General features: G+C 44.9%; 1 protein-coding gene across 1 annotated transcript in view; it reads right to left on the reverse strand.

Moving 5' to 3' along the window:
- Positions 1-2,822: 2,822 nt before the first annotated feature.
- The window catches only part of cdadc1 (cytidine and dCMP deaminase domain containing 1), a 42,640-nt gene continuing 31,496 nt past the window's right edge, over positions 2,823-13,966 (reverse strand). The window contains exons 7-9 of the mRNA XM_086006442.1: positions 13,382-13,571; positions 5,176-5,230; positions 2,823-3,771 (exon numbers count right to left, since the gene is read on the reverse strand). Of these exons, the coding sequence (XP_085862568.1) occupies positions 2,942-3,771; positions 5,176-5,230; positions 13,382-13,571 (1,075 nt within the window). The 3' untranslated portion in view covers positions 2,823-2,941. The remainder of the gene's footprint in view (positions 3,772-5,175; positions 5,231-13,381; positions 13,572-13,966) is intronic.

Here is a 13,966-nt window from a genome sequence, read left to right on the forward strand (position 1 = left end):
GAAACCTCCTGCTGATTACGACCTGCCGCCCTCCCTCAGCTGATGAATCAGTACTCCTCCATGTTGAACACCACTTGGAAGAAGCACTGAGAGTAGCAAGAGCACAGAATGTACACTGGGTGGGGGACTTCAATGTCCATCACCAAGAGTGGCTCGATAGCACCACTACTGACCAAGCTGGCCGAGTCCTGAAGCACATAACTGCCAGTCTGGGCCTGCGACAGGTGGCGAGAGAACCAACACGAGGGAAAAATATACTTGACTACCTGTCACAGATGCATCTGTCCATGACAGCATTGGTAGCAGTGACAACCACACAGACATTGTGGAGACGAAGTCCCATCTTCACACTGAGGACACCCTCCATCGTGTTGTGTGGCACTACCACCGTGCTAAATGGGATAGATTTTTTTTCTTCCTCGCCTTAATCTAGCCTTGGTCTCCACCTCCGGCAAGATTCCGTCATTCTCCGCCTCCGGCGAGGTTCCCTCGTTCTCCGCCTCCGGCGAGGTTCCCTCGTTCTCCACACTCAGCAGCTGCTGCACGTACTCGGGACTGAAGAGATTTCTGGAGGTCCTCTCTACCCAAGGATCTATTTATGAGCTGTGGCTAGTCACTTTTAATCTGGTTTAATTTGGCCTGGTGCCATTCGGGTTGCGGTTGAATCCACTTTCTACAGGTGTGGCTTGACATTGCATTATGGGTAGGCCATTTCTATAGATGATTTGGCTATAGCTTGGAGAAGTGTAAATAGTTGGTTTGAATATTATTACCTTCCAATGGCAAATCCATCAGCACTGACTCACCAAAAACACATCCTGATAACTATTTGTTGTTCCAGCTACAGTACTATGAAATTATTAATTAAGTTGCTAGCCACTTCTCCATTTAATTCACTGGTTTCCACTGCAGTAGTCATGGAGTTATTTGATGATGCTTTATGAATTGCTTGATTCTGTGGTGCCCGCTGCTCCATTAATTTATTAATTCACTGCTGCCTACTCAGCTGGGCAAGAGTTCATCAGTATCCTCTGCTGTCGATGATGAATTATGATGTGTGGTTTGCGTTGGTTGCTGTGGGTGCGAGTTTTCCGATGTACAGCATCAAAAAAAACTGAAGAACGCATTTTAATTTAAACTCTCCAGTTTATTACTTTTTTAATCTTCATAATAGTGTTGTGTGTTGTTTTAAAGTGTACTGTCATCACATTCTTTGGGAACATTGACACATATCTTTCATCACTGTTCAAGTGTTGACTCCCTTTCCCCCCGTGCAATGTCACGCGAGATCAATGAGTATTATAGATAGTGGACACTTTGGTAGGTTATGACAACAGACGTCAAAGAAACTTCGGCAGAACACAAAAGCATGCTGCAGGAGAAAAGGTGACTCAATCTATGCTACAAAGAGCACATCAAGGAAACTAAAGCAGAGCTTGAAAGTACAGCCTACTTTATACTTTCCTCGTGGAGAACATAACATTCTTCAAGAAACAATGCACGGATCCAGAAGCTGTAACAAAGATAAGCCACAGTTCTACAAAAGTCAGCTATATTGCTGGAGATGTTCTAGGTCCAAAACATCAATCTGATAACGGGAAAGGTCTGCCGTGAGGTGCCTTCTGTATTGACATGGACTAATTCACAGAACCTGTAGTGAAACTGCTAGCAATCTTAGGAACAAGAGGAGGCCATTCAGCCCCTTGAGCCTGTTCCACCATTCAATTAGATCTTGGCTGATCTGTACCTTAACTCCATTTACCTGCCTTAATTCCTTGCCTAACAAAAATCTATCAATCTCAGTTTTGAAATTTTCAATTGTCCTAGGCTCAACAACTTTTTGGGGCAAGAGTTCCAGATTTCCACTAGCCTGTGTGTGAAGAAGTGCTTCCTAATGGCAATTCTAAGGATATGCCCCTTGTCCTGGACTCCCACCAGAGGAAATGGTTTCTCTATCTACCCTATCAACTCCCTGAATCATCTTAAACACCTCAATTAGATCATCCCTTAATATTCTATACTCCAAGGAATACAAGCCTAATGGGATGTTTTAAATGGAAGCCATGAAAGAATGCGGTATCAGCAAGACTGCCCATTTGTTTGCTGGCTAACAACCCAATGCAGTAGTGAAACTACTGAAGCACAGAGATAACTTAGAGACACCAGAGAATCTTCTTTAGCCCTAAATAAAATTGGTCAGAGGGGGAAGACTCACGAACATCAATCTCCCCAGCAGCTGCCCTTCAGTTGAATCAAACATATGTAGAAACGTCAATTTTTTTCTTGCACTCCTCTACAAAGCTTCAAACTGTCAACAGGCTGTGGTTGATCTGTTTGGAAATTATCAGTACAGGTGAAGAAGGCAGTTTGCAGGTACCGATGATCCCATTCAAGACCCACCAGTGACATCCAGGTACTGAAGCACTGCAGCGAAGAAGAATATGTCGATCTTGTGGACAGCTGTGATTGTTCTGAAGGCTTGTAATAAGTGGCTCGAATCTGGCAGAGTAAAATGCCAAGCCTGAACGTGCTTTTGAATTGGCAAACTGTGAAAGGGTCTGGACATAGGAAAGACCGCTTGCCCTAAAGATGAAAGAAGACGGTGAAGGCTCGGCGATACAGCAGCAAGAAGTAGCACTGCAGTCTGCCGGGAAAGCTACTGTAATGTAAAAGGAACATTAAGAAACTACAGTGGGAGTTTAGTCAATGATTTGAACAGAATTAAAACGTTATGCATGCTGGAACAATGATACTCTGTAATACTGGTGTGTGACCCATACTACAGAGTAGGGTGGCTGAGAGGTACATCTCAATCACTTCCTTCATCAGCAATACATGGCAGCTGCCTCTTGTGCCCATATTATTTAGTTCAATAGCCTTCTTAGGTAGGTTATTCCACACCCCAATTATCCTTCCGACTTCCCTCCTTACTCCAGCCTCCCTAGATTTTTGTGCCTCCAGGTATTTGAGTCACCGCAGAGGGGCTCCTGTTTTCCAGTGGGGAGCCAGAGGAAAGCTGGCTGGGTTGGTACGATAAAAGGGACAGACTGCCGTCGCGAGATCCGACCTCTTGCAACGAGCTATTTAGGCCTCCGGTGGTTGAGATTCCTTCACATCTGCTGCATAGGTTTCGGCGAGCAGTGGTATGTTCGTTTATCAGATCGGCAGTCATGGTTGACTGTATTTTTTCCCCAAGGATTTCGAATCCCATCTGCAGGCCTTCTTGCACTTTGGAACCCATGTCAGATACAGCAGCAGTCAGGGCATTTTGAAGCAATGCTCCTATGTTGATCAGTCCCTGGGTAAAACAGCTTTCCACCACAGATACTGCCTGCGATGACACTCCCTCCCTGCTAGTCTGCAATGCAGCCAATCGTTGGTCCAGCACATTGTGAACTTCAGACATGGAGGTATTCAGTCTTGACATGGTCATCTCCATCCGATCCATCGCATTGTGCAATGAAGTCACAATATTCTGCAGATAGCACTGGTGCTCCACCACCCTCCGTTTGAAAGCTGGCTCACTGATCTCCAAATTTAACAGCTCCTCAGTTTGGAATTCAGACCTAGGAGCCTTCAGTGGCCTCTTCAAATCACCTTTGGCCAAGAGAGATTGGGGGCCCTCCATACTTGCCGAGCGCCCCAGTACCGATGACTCACAAGATGGCGCAGGTTCTGTGCTGGAACTCGTTGCACACATGGTTGTCGTGTTTGCGATTCCTGGGGTGGTGGTGCTTTGGAGTGCGGATGGTTTGGTTGGTCCTCGTTTTCCTGTGGAGAGAACACAAGTGAAGATATGGTCAGGGTGCTAGAAGTTAGTGGATGTGAGTCCACAGTATTGCTCAAAGTACTGTGAGGCAGATAAATGTCCTCCATGGAGCAGCCACTAACACGTTTATTGCAGGCACCACATTCTATTCAGTGACGTACATGGAAAACATAACATAACAAGCTAAGTACTTACTGGAGTCGGTGACAAAGCTGAGGGCTTAGTTTGTATTCCCTGGAGTTTATAAGATTGAGGGGCAATCTGATCAAGTTGTTTAAAATGTTAAATGGATTCAATAGGGTAGATAGGGAGAAACTATTTCTTCTGATGGGGAAAATCAAGAACAAGGGGAGCATATTCTTAAAATTAGAGCTTGGCCATTTAGGAGTGAAATCACAAAGCCCTTTTCCCACAAAGGGGAGTGGAAATCTGGAACGCTCTCTTCAAAAAGCTGTGGATGCTGGGGGTCAATCGGAGCTTTCAAGACAGAGCGCTAGATTTTTGTAGGGTAAGGGTACCAAGGAATATGGAGCAGAGAAAGGTCAATAGAGTCGAGTGATCAGCCTTGATATAACTGAATGGCGGAGCAGGCTCGAGGGACTGAATGGCCTGCTCCTGTTCCTACGAGGGGTAGGAGCAAAATAAAATTGTGCACCAAAGCCAGGGATTGTTGTTCTTGTTCAGTATCTCTGTCCTGTGCCCTTCCTGTAGATTTCACAGTAATACCTCAGAGCACAGCTGTATTCCCAACATGAACCAAAAGATGTTATTTTTAAGCTGTTGAACGATGACAGCCACTGGCTTTCAGTGATTGTTAAAACTTTGCAAACAGTGGCAACTGCAGCGCTGTTGAGAGAAAGCTACAGGGTTTGTAAATTCTTCACACATTTTGAACAATTGATCCAAGAGTGGGTTTAAATTGCCAACATACACTCCCCAGGAAGTCACCACATAGACTTTTAAAACCAAGAGGCTAGAGTTGGAATCCCAGTTGTGGCAGGCGTACTTAACTTTCAACTATGTGACTAGTTTACCCGACTCAGACAGACAGCTCTCTCTTCGGTCTTCCCATATCTACGAATGAAAGAACAGGCAGGAAGCCTGAATCCATATCCTGCAGAGATCCTTTTCTCGGTCAGTGTTCTGTGGCCCCATGGAGAGCAGCGGCAGGAGAACACAAACACAAACTGAGGACCGTGTACCGAGAGCAGCGGGGCACCACTCTTCCGCAAACAGAATTATCAGAAGCGATGTAAAAAAAGTGTCTTTGGAAACTGCACACATGATCCACAACTGTTGTTCTGTTTGACAGTATAGTGTGCCCCTTTAAAGCGTAACATTCTACCCAAACTACGGGTTTATCCAGTACATAACGTTGTGGTTTGTATCAGTGAACAGATACTCACTGTGAACAGCTCGGACACTTGATGTTAAAATACTGTTGGTTGGATTTTTCTGCCACTGTAAAAAGAAATCTAAGTTTTATGTACATCACTTAAAATACATTTTGAATGATTATAAATATCTACCAGAGGAGATTCAGTCATTTGTTCATGTATCTCATCTCACAAACTGGCTTAGGACTTGGAGGTCGCCATAGTGATAAAACTGCTCACAGGTTTTAGTTATCGCAAGCTATTAAAATCCACCTATTCTAAAATCTTTGTAAGACAGAACATTTAAATAATGGCATTTGTTTTAACCCATGAATTGAATTCTATAGGGGTCACTGTGACGCTCTGCTCCCAATGTGGAGCCTCACCAGTGGAACAAAAATTGTATTGAATATAATGTGACATTTTTATTTATATTACAAGAATACTTCGCTTTTATTTGACCTTCCTTTTTTGGGTGGGGGTGGGTGGAGAAAACAGGGTGTTAATGTTCTGACAATCAGTGATTATCTCTTCTAAATGAAGAGTAGGCTGGGTGTTATCACCAGGCCCACACAGATGGGACAATTATATGCATGGATCTTTTCCACACATAGAACTGGAAAAACAAACTCCCTCCATTTGTATGGTACCAACAGAAGATACTGGGTGTAGTGCAATAGGATCGTGAATGTTTTGGCCTGATAATTCCTGATGGGTGAATCTTCAATGAGTCGCAGGCTACTCTAAGAGTGGAAGGATTTTTCATAATGCATTCCCTCGTACAATATTTTATTTATACCAGGCACTTACTGCTAGTTAACTAAAAATTATAATTTTTTATATAACTGGGGGGCGGGTATAGCTAACACTGAGGAAGAATGCAACATAATATAAGACATTAGAAAACTTGCAGACTGGGCAGTTATGTGGCAAATGTACTTTAACATAGATAAATGTGAGGTGATGCACCTTAGTAGGAAAAATAGAAACATTACCTACACCTTAGAAAATAAGAAACTGAATGGGGTAGAAGAGCAAAGGGATCTAGGACTACAGGTGAACAAATCATTAAAAGCAGCATCGCAAGTCAGCAAACAATTAAAAATGCTAACAAAGCACTGGGATTTATTTCTAGGGTATAAAATTAAAAAGTAGTGAAGTAATATTAAACTTGTATAGGACCCTGGTCAGGCCACACTTTAAGTACTGTGCACAGCTCTAGTCTCCATACTATAAAAAGGACATTGAAGCACTGAAGAAAGTTAAAAAAAAGATTTACAAGGATGGTACCAGAACGGAGATATTACAGCTATCAGGAAAGATTGAACAGGTTGGGGCGTTTTTCTTTACTCAGTGGTTAGAATGTGGAACTCACTACTACAGGAAGTGGTTGAGGTGAAAAACTTGGATGCTTTCAAAAGGAAACTAGACAAGTACATGAAAGAAAATGTAATCGAAAGATATGCTGAAAGGCTGAGGTGAGGTAGATGGAATGGGAGAAGATCTGTGCGAGTATAAACACCAGCACAGACTTGTTGGGCTGAATGGCCTGTTTCTGGGCTGTAGATTCCATGCAATTCTATGTAATAATGGAGCCCATTATATTTAGTGAGCCAGCCACACCTATAAAAAGAAGATAGAACCAACTTGCATTTCACAACCTCAAAATGCCCCAAAGCACTTTACAACCAATAAAGTACTTTTTGACGTGTAGTCACTACAGGAAACACGGCAGGCAATTTGCACACAACAATAACTCACAAACAGCAATGAGTTAAATGACCAGATCATTTGTTTTAGGTGCTGGTTGATGGATAAATGCTGGACAGGACTGTATATAGGGTTAGGCCAGGAAGGGAAGATCCTAATAATTCCAATAACTTTATTAAACATTTCCCAATATTAAAGACACTTACACATAGTAAAACTAAGAATCTACAATAAAGTAGGCTCTAAGAGGTCAGGACAAGATTAGAACCCGTCAACAGACATTACTGGACTAATAATCTGTAAGTACAGCTATGGCTTGGTCTATTATTGACCTGGTTAGGAATTTAGCTGAGTGGCAGAAGACAGAGTGTAAGCATAATGGACAGGTACTCTAATTGGCAGGATGTGACTAGTGGTGTCCTGCAGGGATCTGTGTTGGGGCCGCAACTATTCACGGTATTCATTAACGACTTAGATGATGGCATAGAAAGCCACATATCCAAATTTGCCGATGACAAGAAGATAGGCAGCATTGTCGGCAGTGTAGATGAAAACATAAAATTACAAAGGGATATTGATGGATTAAAGTGAATGGGCAAAACTGTGGCAAATTTTATATTCGTTCATGGGATGTGGGTATCGCTGGCAAGGCCAGCATTTATTGCCCACCCCTAGTTGCCCTCAAGAAGGTGGTGGTGGTGAGCCGCCTTCTTGAACCGCTGCAGTCCATACGGTGAAGGTACTCCTACAGTGCTGTTAGGGAGTGCCAGGATTTTGACCCAGCGACGATATACTTCCAAATCAGGATGGTGTACGACTTGGAGGGGAACTTGGAGGTGGTGGTGGTGATCCCATGCGCCTGCTGCCTTTGTCCTTCTAGTTGGTAGAGGTCGCAGGTTTGGGAGGTGCTGCCGAAGAAGCCTTGGCAAGTTGCTGCAGTGCATCTTGTAGATGGTACACATTGCAGCCACGGTGGTGGAGGGAGCCAATGTTTAAGGTGGTGGACGGGGTGCCAATCAAGCAGGCTGCTTTGTCTTGGATGGTGTCGAGCTTCTTGAGTGTTGTTGGAGCTGCACTCATCCAGGCAGGTGGAGAGTATTCCATCACACTCCTGACTTGTGCCTTGTAGATGGTGGAAGGGCTTTGGGGAGTCAGGAGGTGAGACACCCAGCCTCTGACCTGCGCTTTTGCCACAGTATTTATGTGGCTGGTCCAGTTAAGTTTCTGGTCAATGGTGACCCCCAGGATATTGATGGTGGGGGATTTGGCGATGGTAATGCCGTTGAATGTCAAGGGGCGGTGGTTAGACGCTCGCTTGTTGGAGATAGTCATTGCCTGGCACTTCTGTGGCGCGAATGTTATCTGCCCAAGCCTGAAAGTCGTCCAGCTCTTGCTGCATGCGGGCATGGACTGCTTCATTATATGAGGAGTTACGAATGGCACTGAACACTGTGCAGTCATCAGCGGACATCCCCACTTCTGACCTTATAATCGAGGGAAGGTCATTGATGAAGCAGCTGAAGGTGGTTGGGCCTAGGACACTGCCCTGAGGAACTTCTGCAGCAATGTCCTGGGGCTGTGATGATTGACCTCCAACCACCACAATCATCTTCCTTTGTGCTAGGTATGACCCCAGCCAGTGGAGAGTTTCTTCCCCCCCAACGCCCCCCTCCGATTCCCATTGACTTCAGTTTTACTAGGGCTCCTTCATACCACACTTGGTCAAATGCTGCCTTGATGTCAAGGGCAGTCACTCTCACCTCACCTCTGGAATTCAGCTCTTTTGCCCATTTTTGGACCAAGGCTGTAATGAGGTCAGGAGCCCAGTGGTCTTGGCGGAACCCAAACTAAGCATCCGTGCGCAGGTTATTGGTAAGTAAGTGCCACTTGATAGCACAGTCGACGACACCTTCCATCACTCTGCTGATGATTGAGAGTAGACTGATGGGGCGGTAATTGGAGAGTTTGGATTTGTCCTGCTTTTTGTGGACAGGACATACCTGGGCAGTTTTCCACATTGTCCGATAGAGGCCAGTGTTATAGTTGTACCGGAACAGCTTGGCTAGAGGCGCGGCTAGTTCTGGAGCACAAGTCTTCAGCACGATAGCTGGGATATTGTGGGGGCCCACAGCCTTTGCTGTATCCATTGCACTCAGCCGTTTCCTGATATCACATGGAGTGAATCGAATTGGCTGAAGACTAGCTTCTGTGGTGGTGGGGACCTCAGGAGGAGGCAGATATGGATCCTCCACTCGGCCCTTCAGGCTGAAGATGGTTACAAATGCTTCAGCTTTGTCTTTTGCACTCACGTGCTGGGTTCCACCATCATTGAGGATGGGGATATTCATGGAGCCTCCTCCTCCCGTTAGTTGTTTAATGGTCCACCACCATTCATGACTGGATGTGGCAGGACTGCAGAGCTTTGATCTGATCTGTTGACTGTGGGATCGCTTAGCCCTGTCTATAGCATGCTGCTTCCGCTTTTTAGCATGCATGTAGTCCTGTGTTGCAGTTTCCCCAGGTTGGCACCTCATTTTTAGGTACACCTGGTGCTGCTCCTGGCATGCTCTACTACACTCCTTATTGAACCAGGGTTGGTCCCCTGGCTTGATGGTAATGGTAGAGTGAGGGATATGCCAGGCCATGAGGTAACAGATTGTGGTGGAATATAATTCTGCTGCTGCTGATGGCCCACAGCACCTCATGGATGCCGAGTTTTGAGCTGCTAGATTGGTTCTGAACACAACACGATGGAGGGTGTCCTCAGTGTGAAGATGGGACTTCATCTCCACAAGGATTGTGCAGTGGTCACTGCTACCAATGCTGTCATGGACAGATGTATCTGCGACAGGTAGATTAGTGAGGACGAGGTCAAGTAGATTTTTCCCTCGTGTTGGTTCTCACCACCTGTAGCAGGCCCAGACTGGTAGCTATGACCTTCAGGACTCGGCCAGCTCGGTCAGTAGTGGTGCTACTGAGCCACTCTTGGTGATGGACATTGAAGTCCCCCACCCAGAGTACATTCTGTGCCCTTGCTACTCTCAGTGCTTCTTCCAAGTGGTGTTCAACATGGAGGAGTACTGATTCATCAGCTGAGGGAGGGCGGTAGGTGGTAATCAGCAGGAGGTTTTCTTGCCTATGCTTGACCTGAAGCCATGAGACTTCATGAGGTTCGGAGTCAATGTTGAGGACTCCCAGGGCCACTTCTTCCCGACTGTATACCACTGTGCCGCCACCCCTGGTGGCTCTGTCCTGCCGGTGGGACAGGACATACCCAGGGATGGTGATGGAACAGTTTGGGACACTGGCTGAAAGGTATGATTCTGTGAGTATGACTAGGTCAGGTTGTTGCTTGACTAGTCTGTGGGACAACTCTCCCAATTTTGGCACAAGTCCCCAGATGTTGGTGAGGAGGACTTTGCACGGTCGACTGGGCTGGGTGTGGCATTGTCGTGTCCGAAGCCGGTGCCGGGTGGTCCGTCCAGTTTCCTTTGATTTCAATGTAGGCAAATGTGAGGTCATTCACTTTGGACCTAATAAGGATCGAGCAGGGTACTTGCTAAATGGTGAAAAGCTAAAAACAGTGGAGTTCCAAAGAGACTTGGGGTCCAGGTACATAGATCATTAAAATATCATGAACAGGTACAGAAAATAATCAAAAATGCTAATGGGTTGCTGGCCTTTATATCTAGAGGACTAGAATACAAGGGGGTAGAAGTTATGCTGCAGCTAGACAAAGCCATGGTTAAACTACACCTGGAGCACTGTGAGCAGTTCTGAGCACCACACCTCAGGAAGGATATACTGGCCTTGGAGGGAGTGCAGCGTAGGTTTACCAGAATGACACCCGGACTCCAAGGGGAAATTACACAAATTAGGGTCGTATTCCCTAGAAGTTAGAAGGTGAAGGGGTGATTTGATCAAATTTTCAAGATATTAAAGGGAACAGATAGGGTAGATAGAGAGAAACTATTTCAACTGGTTGGGGATTCTAGGACTGGGGGTATAGTCTAAAAATTAGAACCAGACCTTTCAGGAGTGAAATTAGGAAACACTTCTACACTCAAAGGGTGGTAGAAGTTTGGAACTCCCTTCCGCAAACAGCAATTGATTCTAGATCAATTGTTAATTTTAAAACTGATAGATAGATTTTTGTTAACCAAAGGTATTAAGGGATATGGGCCAAAGGCAGGTATATGGAGTTAGGTCGCAGATCAGCCATGATCTCATTGAATGGCAGAACAGGCTCGAGGGGCTGAATGGCCTACTCCTGTTCCTATGTCCTATGTTCCTAGACTAGTAGAAAAAAAGCTATGAAACGATGAGATAGTAAGGTACAAGTCATGATAAAAGCAATGATAGCGTTGCGCAGGTGCACTAAAGAAGACAAGATGACTTAATGGGTTAACGTGTTACATATTAATTAAAAATAACCAGAACGTGTTGACATGTTATCATTACGCTAGCAAGATGTTACAACACACAAAAGTTCAGTGGGACTTGAACTTCTACTTTTGACCAGTGTAAGCAGATTAGAACTATGCGCTTACAGCTCTTCCTGATGGATCCCCCCACCCCCGTGAGTATCTCTCTGTACCAGTAATATGATTAAAAACTATTAAACCGACATCTTATTGTTTCCTAGTTTTTCAGTGTTTAAAGGGGTCTGGATATGGATTATCCTGTAAAACCCAATGTGTAGTTAGCCTATTCAAGGGCCTAAGCCTGACAAGACCATTGGAAGAACTTCCCTGCTCTTCTTCGAATAGTGCCATGGGATCTTTTACATCCACCCGAGAGATGGGGCCTTAGTTAACATCTCAGCCGAAAGAAAGTGCAGCACTCCCTCAGTACTGCATAGACATCTTAGCCTAGATTATATGCTTAAATCTCTGGAGTGGGACTTGAACCCACACCCTTCTGACTTGGAGGCTACCACTGACCCAATGTTGACATCTATCCTAAGAGGAGGCTGGCTAGCATGTTTAATCTCCCCTTATTAAGAAGTTGCTTTATCCATTCTCGTAATGTGGGCATCAGTGTCACGGCTGGCATTTATTGCCCATCCTTAACGAACAAGTGGCTTGCTAGGCCACATCAGAGGGCAGGTAAGAGTGAAGCATATTGTTGTGGGACTGCTGTCACATATAGGGCAGACCGAGTAAGGATGGCAGGTTTCCTTCCCTAAAAGACATTAGTAAACCAGTTAGGTTTTTATGACAATCCGACAGCTTCAATGGTCACTTTTACTGAAAGCAGATTTTTATTTCCAGATTTTTTTTAAACCAAATTCAAATTCTCAAAATGCCATGGTGGGATTTGAAATCACGATCTCTGGATTACTTGTCCAGTAACATAACCATTACACTGCTGAAGAAGGCTGCAGACTGCAGGAAGATATCAATGGACTAGCCAGGTGGGCAAAACAGTGGCAAATGGAATTCAATCTGGAGAAGTGTAAGGTAATGCATTTGGGGAGGGCTAACAAGGCAAGGGAATACACTGTAAATGGTAGGGCACTGAGAAGTGCAGAGGATCAGAGGGACCTTGGAGTGCATGTCCACAGATCCCTGAAGGAAGCAGGACAGGTAGATAAGGTGGTTAAGAAGGTATACGAGATATTTGCCTTTATTAGCTGAGGCATAGAATATAAAAGCATGGAGGTTATGCTTGAACTGTACAAAACACTAGTTAGGCCACAGCTAGAGTACTGCGTACAGTTCTGGTCACCACGTTACAGGAAGGATGTGATTGCACTAGAGGAGGTGCAGAGGAGATTTATGAAGATGTTGCCTGGGCTGGGGAATTTTAGCTATGAGGGAAGATTGGATAGGCTGCGGTTGTTTTCTTTGGAACAGAGGAAGCTGAGGGGAGACCTAATTGAGGTGTATAAAATTATAAGTCTAGATAGAGTGGATGGGAAGGAACTATTTCCCTTAGCAGAAGGGTCAATAACCAGGGGGCATAGATTTAAAGTAATTGGTCAGAGGTTTCGAGGGGATTTGAGGAGAAATGTTTTCACCCAGAGGGTGGTGGGGGTCTGGAACTCACTGCCTGAAAGGGTGGTAGAGGCAGAGACCCTCATCACATTTAAAAAGTACTTGGACATGCACTTGAAGTGCCGTAACCTACAAGGCTACGGACCAAGTGCTGGAAAGTGGGATTAGGGTGGATAGCTCCTTGTTGGCCAGCACGGACAAGATGGGCCGAATGGCCTCCTTCTGTGCTGTAAATTTCTATGATTCTATACCCACTGTTAAGTACAACACAGTTCACTCATCTGCAGCAGAACTGGTTAAAGTGTAAAGTTCTAGGAATTGTTGAAGAACTTGGAAAACACAAGGCGTTGGAAGTAAAAAGGTTCCAAGCTCGCGATCTCATTGGCCAGGCTTGCAGTGCCAAATCAGCATCTCTGCAGCTGAAATGAAGGCTGAGAAACATCGTGGTTACTCAAACTATGATTAGATGCCATGATGCGAGAGTTAACGTCTCCCGTTTCCCTTATGATTTGTAATGAGGTACTTACTGTAAACTTCCTCACTCCTTGTAGACCAGAGAATTTCTGATAGGATATATCTGCCTTTACTTTGCCAGCATCAAGGTCACCTGTGTATATCTGTTTGATACCGGCACTGTTTATTAAAGGTACGCATTCATCACATGGGCATTTGGTAACAAATATCATTGTTTTTTCATCTTCTTTAATATCCTGACACCTGCAGAAGGAACACATTGAACACTTAATAAACAGAGGTTGCACAATGGAATGCCCAGTCTATGACCTGATAATTCACTAGATATAGTCATCTATTGCCAAGGATATCCTCAAGTCTTAATTAAATTGCGCACATCAGTGTTCCCCATTGTGTTCTATTCGTACAGACCATGAGAATATTAAAAGATATTTTTTTCTCCAAATTTTGCATCTGGATCAGAGGAACTGATCACTCTGGGTTTCAAGTTGTATTCCCCGGATAAGGTTGTATGGCATCTTTATCTGGAAAACTGTTGTGCCTTAATGGCCCTGAATTTGCATTCGGAGGCTTCCCGCGGGGAAATGCCTCCGATTCGCAAATAAAATGCCCACGTACCTGGTGGTCCGGGAGGTACG

This window comes from Somniosus microcephalus, chromosome 14, assembly GCF_052327205.1.
Source record: "Somniosus microcephalus isolate GS21.2 chromosome 14, FLI_Smic_1.0, whole genome shotgun sequence".
In the NCBI taxonomy this organism is placed as follows: domain Eukaryota; kingdom Metazoa; phylum Chordata; class Chondrichthyes; order Squaliformes; family Somniosidae; genus Somniosus; species Somniosus microcephalus.